The sequence below is a fragment of the Lactuca saligna genome, chromosome 8, assembly GCF_052625555.1.
Source record: "Lactuca saligna cultivar CGN05327 chromosome 8, ASM5262555v1, whole genome shotgun sequence".
In the NCBI taxonomy this organism is placed as follows: domain Eukaryota; kingdom Viridiplantae; phylum Streptophyta; class Magnoliopsida; order Asterales; family Asteraceae; genus Lactuca; species Lactuca saligna.
Window position 1 is genome coordinate 25,709,144 of NC_136424.1, and position 7,458 is coordinate 25,716,601.

A 7,458-nucleotide genomic window follows, 5' to 3' on the forward strand; every position below is an offset into this window, starting at 1 on the left:
ACTGAATACACTCCACCTTTACCCCTATTGAGTAGAAGGATGCCTAGAAGACCAACTTTTAAAAGGAAGGGGTATGCCAGATAAAATAAAGAAGTCAACTGCTAATAATGGCACAAGAAGGTTTCCAAAAGTGGAAAGTAGGTCAAGTGCAACATTTGCAAGCAACCAAGTCACAATAAAGGAACTTGTTCAGTTGGAAGACCTCAGAAGCTAAATGTTAAGAAAAAAAAGGAAAAAAATGTTAATGTCAACCTACAAGTGGATGTAATACACTAAAACCACTTTAATTGTTTAATTGATTCTTATTTATTACATACCCATATTTTTCCATTCTATACAGGTTGAAGGAGAACTCTAGGAAGAGATACAAGTCACCCCATTTGAGGTGGAAGAAACTCAAACACAAGAAACACAAGTTCAGACTGAGGTGGATTTACATGAATTGTTTAATGAGGTGCTACTTGAAGAGGCATTAGAGGGGGTGGAGGTTCAAGAGGCAGTAGAGGAGGTGGAAGTTCAAGAGGTAGTAGAGGATGTACAAGTTCGTAGGGCAGTAGAAGAGATGCAAGTTCTAGGGGTCCCAACAGTACCACACGTTTATGACTTGTTAAAGAGGATGAGAAAAAGAAAGTCAAAGAGAATCTTGAAGTTGAAGTTGGGGTAAAAGAGTTGGTAATGATGGTGATCCAGGGAATTCAAAGGAAAAAGCTCTTAATATATAGTAAAATGGTGTTTGATAATGTGGTCATAGTTGGTTGCCTTTCTTGAAACTTGGTTGTTTTTCTTTTAAGAAAGTTTATTGTCTAAATTGGAATGTTTGTATGAAAGATGTTTTATTTTAGGATAATGGTCTTTATCATGTAACAAAGTGTGTTGCCTAAATTGGAATGTTTTAGTTTTTTTCTATGAAAGTTGTTTTAATTTACTTCCAATGAATTTATCATGTTAGAGACTTTGTTGCCTAGTATATTGCATGCATGCATACGAATGGGCAATATGGTACATTAACAATATTTGTGCGTGATGCAGATGCACCAAAACAATATGGTCCCAATAGTTTAATAATTATTCACTTTCTGTACATTAAAAGGGAACATAGTGGTCCACTCATGTATATTCCATGTACTGATACATACCTTCACAAACAAAATAAGTTTTAATAATACAAAACTAGTCATTATAATAAGGTCAAGACAACTTTCCAAGTACAATTTCCATTAACTTACATAGAGGAGTATCTTACAAACTTATTTCTAGGACCAAAACACTACCCAATCACCCACAAGATTACATTGAACCCACTACCATAATCTAACAAAAGACATGCATATTGGTCAGAATTATATATTAATCGTACAAACGACATGCATCTTGGTTGGAATTTTTACATCAACCATACAAAAGACTTAAAAGTTATGTCATCACTTCCATAACTTTATGACACACCAAATCAACCCTACAAACAAGCAGATACAAAGCAACACAATCCACATCAAGCACTTCTTCAACCTTGCAATCCTAGCTTCATTCTTATCCACCAACCTTTCCAATTGAGCTACTCTTTTGTCTTTCTTGGCCTTGACAAGCAACCACTACAACGAATTCAATTTATGTGCCATGCCATACAACTTCTCATCGTAGTATCTTGGTTATAGCCAATCATATATCCAATGGAAGAATCTACAACTCCTCCTTTCAATCATCTTTCCAAGTCAAAAAGCAAAATAATAATCAAACATCTAAAATCGAGCATGAAAATTGAAACATCGAAGAAATATATCACATATCAAACATCACAAGTAACCAAACATCATTGATCAAGATTTCAGCTAACCTAAACATCGTAAATTAAAATCATACATGACATTTACCAAAACCGAAGCTAGGTTTTATCACATTCTAAAGAAATAAACAAATATTGCTCAGATTGGAGATTACCAGTGAGTTGGGACAACTCAAAAGGCAGCGTGCATGGTTTTTTTGCTGTCCACAATGTCCTTTGAAGTGCTTCCAAGTCACAGTAACAATTCTGCACTTCGTCCTCGTTACCAAAGTGAGGAACGACTGAGTTTGTAGGAAGAAGACGTTGACCTTGTGCAAGAATGGTTTTGAGAGTTGTTAGGGTTTTTGGGGTTTCGAATACGGGAATAAAGGTGAATGAAGTGTGGCGATTAAGGGTTCCAATTAATAACCCCTAATGTCGTGTCTTACACGAGGGATGAAGCTTCCAGGTCAGGCTTGCCAACGAAGCGTCGAAACCAACTGAACCTTTAAAATTGAGAATAAATGTGTAATTAACCAGTAATTTGAAAATTGAAGGACTAATTGCACAAAAAATAACTTGAGTGAGCAATATGGGACATAGCCAAAGATTTGTTGTGCTACAGTGTCAATTTCTTGTAAATTTACTTTATAAATTAATATACATACTATTACCAATAAAATTAATTAGAAAATATTTGTAAAATTTGATCATAAAATGTGTTTATATATGTTAGATATGATTACAAATATAATTGCAATAATAATATGATGTTTAAACAAAACGAAATAAAATGTTATGTGCATAAAGAAAAATACTCGCAGCTTTCAAAATAACGACCCAACAATAAAGCTATGCGGAGTGGGCTATGCCAACAAAGCTAGATCAGCTCGACAAATACCACGCCTTTAACTCAGTATGTTAAACTCGGTGTTTAAGACGGCAATTGCTTAAAGATGAGAGAGAAAGTCTCTCTTCTCCCACCGGCCAATCTCTCTTTTCCTCTCTTCTTCTTAACTCCCTAACCATGGCAAAAGTTTTCTACATTCTTGGTGGGTTGAGATAGAGTAGAGTTAGAGCTCAGTGAACCCAACACCTCTCCTCACAGGCTAATAACCAATTATAACAATTGGTATACCTATCAACCTAGCTTTTTTAAGAGGTGTAACCATAAGAATTAAATTTTTGTTTCATTCTTATGGATTTTCCATTTCATTCTAAATGATGTTTTACTCGTTACCAGTTCAATTGGTAAACATATAAATACAGGTGTTTTATTTTTTTTTAAAGATTGCATGAAAAACATTATTCAAAACCCCAATACAAGGACACTATAGGAGTATATACTATTCAACTCTTCGTCTCTTCTCTTCGAATATTCATCTCAAACAACAAAAAAAAGTGGCCGAAATGTTGCCTAAAGAGTTGGTGGCTTGGTGCACATGATACAATTGTGATCGATGGATCTAAATGTGATGCTCATATTTGGAATAAATGCATTAAAACCGTCTGTTGGTTAGGTTTATCAGTTTCACTTAATTCGTAATTGTATGATATTTGTAGCTGTCACTTGACACAAACTTATGTGAAACACAAGTTGGTCAACAAACCCAATTTGTTGAATTGAAGAGGAACATGTGTGTGTTCAAGAAAGCCAACATGATGATGATGATGATGATGATGAAGCTCATATTGAGACAATTGGATTAAAACTATTTATTGGTCAGGTTGTCACTTTCAAACATTAGTGAACAATTTATTTTTTTTATTTTTTATAAAACACATGTGAACTAGAAATTTGATGAAGTTCAATTTGGTCAAGAAACCCAAAATTTTGAAAAAACATATTGGGGTTGTGATGACAACCAAAATGTTGAAGCTCATAAGAGCAACTACACACTTCTATGATCAAAACTTACAACTTCCTAAAAAAAAGTTATAGCTGCATTATAACAGTAATTGACAAATATAAATACTGTAGTAGTTCCTGAATACATAATACATATGTCATCACCATTACTCTAAAACCTTTGATGAATGATGAACATTATTTACAAAGAAAGTGAGGCACAATATGTCCTTATCATATATGTCTATAACAATGAAATGAAAGTAACAACATCTAAGGGATTCCCTCATGAATTCACATATCATATGATTCCACATAATCAGAAGTTCTACAAGTCATGGAAGAGCCTCCTAATGTGGTCCACAGATGCAGGAACCAATGTAACCGGGCATCGGTTATACTATTAATTAACACAGAGAACAAAATTTTAGTTGACCTTTGAAGTTTGACCCAATCGATTAGTCAAACATGGTTTAATACAATAGTCAAAAGGATTCATATTTCATACCTGTGAAACATACTTGAAGACACAAGCATAACAAAACACAAACCCAGAAACCGTAATTGCTGATGGATTTGCACGCTTCTGTGAACACAGTGGACATAATGTCCGGTCAGCTGCCAGCGGGATACCCTCCTTCGCCACCTGTGTTACACATAATATATATATATATAGTTTAATAATCTTAAAAGTTATATAAAAATTTGTTGAATGAATGTAATGATATTATGACCTTAGGTGGGGGAGGAGGAGGTGGTGGAGGATACACAGTAGGAGCCAACATTCTCTCCTCAGCAGATTGGTACCACCATTCCATCATCTATAAAGTATAAATTAAATTAAATACAATAAAGTTACCTTAAATTCAATTAAATAATTAAATAATTAAAAAAAAGTTACCTTAAAACCAAATACTGCAGCTATGAGACCAGTTTGTGCATAGTCAAGAACTGCATAACCACAAGTCAGCAATACTCCTTGAACTGCCTGAAATGCAAATTCAAATTTGTTTGTGAAAAAGTTAAAATGTGTCTTTAATTTATATATATTCAAGTATTATTATTATTATATAGATATATACCTTCACCCAAGGGGGCCCACGAAGTCTTTCACGTTCATTACTTCTTATTTTGGAAATTCTTGAAGATGTATCCATCTACCTTGACATTAAAACTCAAGTAAGTCAACCAAGTCAAAGCAGTTAAACATCATAAAGTAATCAAAATGTGTATACCAGTTCTTGTCCTGTAGCTCTACAAACATGGAGTCCAAGTGCATGTAATCCTGGGGAGTAGAATCCAGTAGCATCCAATAGGTATAACAACTGGTAAGCAAATGCTAATCCTACACCATTACAATTTACAAATTTATGTATTATAATTTATAAACCCATTCATAACTCATAACTCATAACTTAATTACCTTCACTTCCAGCATGGACCCAAGGGTAACAAGTGGCAACAATCTTATGCATTCTTTTCCTGAATTGTGTTCTCACTGATAACTCTGTATGTGTATCCAGACTGCTGGTTGAAGCAAATGAAGTGTCCATCTCATCAAATGTTTCATTAACATTTCCCCAAAGACTAGCTTGAAGTGCAGCTTCTCTTTCTTTATTGTAGATTGAATGCAACTTTGACTTGAGATATGGCAACACAACCAGAAACACAACTGAGAGAAGCTTTTGATGCTTTCTTATTCCAGAATGTTGACTTCTGTTTCCTGTTTCCATACGAAGGTCTTCCTTTTTCATGTGGATATTAACAGCTCTCCTTCTTAGGCCATATAAAGACTCTGCAAATGAAGCATCTGGAGAACATAACAGCACCACATGAACATACTGAAATTGAAATATAACAACAACAAAAGTATATGAAAGAAAGATGATTTCCTTTCTAATCAAAAATTGATGAACCTACTTTCAAAGATGGATTTGATTACTTTTAAGTCATATGTTAGAGAAGACTTAGCAGGTTGCTTCAGACTACAGATAGTCTCCTAAAGCCTAAAAACTTGTCATAAACTAACATTTCTATGACTGGGTATCCAGTTCCTAAATTGAGTCTCCATGATCAATAAGCCCATTTCAACTACAAGAGAAGTTCATTCTCCTGGTAAGGTCGTGAAATAGTTCATCGATGTTTTTTTCACTGAAAACTATGAACATACTCAAATGAGATTGGTGAAATTTATCCAACTAATGGATAGAGGGTTCAATTTGGTTGCATTACAACGAGTGCAATAAAAACACGTAGCAAAATATCTAATCAATCTACTAATATACACACGATTAAGAAGAGGAAGTGCGAGATCTACCTGTAGTTCGTAAACTATGGGTTTCTAGAATGAGGGTAAGGGCAGCAAAGAACTCGTCTTCATAATCCAAGACTTTATGGAGGAAAGGTCTTCTTAGCGCTAAAACCTGATATCATTCCATTTGATTCAAAAAAATGAATAAACACACAAGATGAAATCTAGAATTGAAATGACGAATGAATATAATTATGAAATAAGCAGATGGAGCATACACCGATGGAGTAGGTAAGAGCAGCCCGTAGACTGGAGGGAAGCTGTTGGGCAGCGGACATCTCGAAGAAAGTGGGACGACTCCCTTGACCTCCCACCTGGAACAACATCTCTCTGTGTGTACTTGGCCTGCTTGGCGCTTGCTTTTGCTTTTGGTAGTTTTGTGGGGAAGATGAATTTTGGTTGAATCCTTGATTCCTTTCTCTTTGCTCTCGCACCTCTATTATCCCACAAGCTAAATAGCCTTTCACGCTTTTATTTCACTAAATTTAAGAGAACGGTCACCTTGGTTTGGATAACTTGCATCTCTAGTCCCCAACTTTATATTTTTAACTCCGATCATTCTTCATTTGTAAACTTGTTGCACGTATAGTGTTGGTAATTTTAAAGTAACTGGAACCGACATGTGAATTAAGGGGTTTCATGATTTTACCCTAATATATATATATGGGGTTATGCAGAATGCACACATCCTACTTAATAAATTAAGGTTTTTTTTTGTCACGTGTCATCACCTAATTCAATATGCCACATGTTATTTTTTTTAATTTTTTTAGTTTCATTTAAATCCACTTGGCAAATTATAGTTTTTTTGGTTCATTGTTAAATTATAAAAAAAAATATAATCTAAAAATATAATAAACAAAATAAGGAAACTTAAATGTCTCCATAAATCCTCACATAATTTGTCCCTTAATGTATTAAATTCAATTTAAATTCAAATCAACTTTCTTAATTGAAAAACATAATTTTCGGGCAATCCATTTTGAATTCACGATAATTTGCAGAAACCTTGCAAAAATTGGTTTATTCACAGCTAATATTGATATTCTTTACAAATTCAGTTTTGTAAATTATTAAACATGTAATGTTTAACAAAATATATTAATTTAAAAAAAAAAAAAAAAAACCTCGTGTATTACATGGGTTTCACACCTAGTGTATAAGATTTAATTAGAAGCCGATTCGACAACTAGTTAGGGGTCCGGAGGCAGCACCCCCGGGTCCGGGGTTTCCAAAGGGGCAGCGCCCCTTTGGCGGGGTCTAGGGGCCGCCCCTAGCGGGGTCCAAGGGGTAGAGCCCCTGGTTGGGGTCCCGTTGAAAACCTCACCGAATTTTACATAAGGGAACATAATGGAAAATTCAATTTCTTGAGGGTGATTATGGTAAAACTAACGAAACTCGTTAGTTTTTTGGTAACCCTAAATACTCATTAAATTCAGATTAACATTACTTGCTTTCAAAGCAACTAATGACGACCCAACCCTAATGAAACCCTAATCGTGTTTAGTATATAAACAACTCTTCCTCTACAGAAGA

At 34.6% G+C, this 7,458-nt stretch overlaps 1 protein-coding gene across 1 annotated transcript; it reads right to left on the reverse strand.

The window, feature by feature from the left end:
- Positions 1–3,688: 3,688 nt before the first annotated feature.
- Positions 3,689–6,383, reverse strand: PEX12 (peroxin-12). The gene is made up of 9 exons (XM_078972088.1): positions 6,141–6,383; positions 5,929–6,034; positions 5,035–5,421; positions 4,847–4,956; positions 4,694–4,768; positions 4,513–4,599; positions 4,346–4,432; positions 4,120–4,257; positions 3,689–4,011 (listed from the first exon to the last, which is right to left on the reverse strand). Exons 1-9 carry the CDS (start codon positions 6,246–6,248, stop codon positions 3,940–3,942), a joined length of 1,170 nt encoding a protein of 389 aa, XP_078828214.1. The 5' UTR covers positions 6,249–6,383; the 3' UTR covers positions 3,689–3,939.
- Positions 6,384–7,458: the final 1,075 nt, after the last annotated feature.

Coding starts and splice junctions, on each gene's coding strand:
- PEX12 (XM_078972088.1), bottom strand. CDS start 6,248: ATGTTGTTCCAGGTGGGAGGTCAAGGGAGTCGTCCCACTTTCTTCGAG. Junction 5,422..5,928: donor CCATAGTTTACGAACTACAG/GTAGATCTCGCA, acceptor TATGTTCTCCAG/ATGCTTCATTTGCAGAGTCT. Junction 4,600..4,693: donor GTGGGCCCCCTTGGGTGAAG/GTATATATCTAT, acceptor TTTGCATTTCAG/GCAGTTCAAGGAGTATTGCT.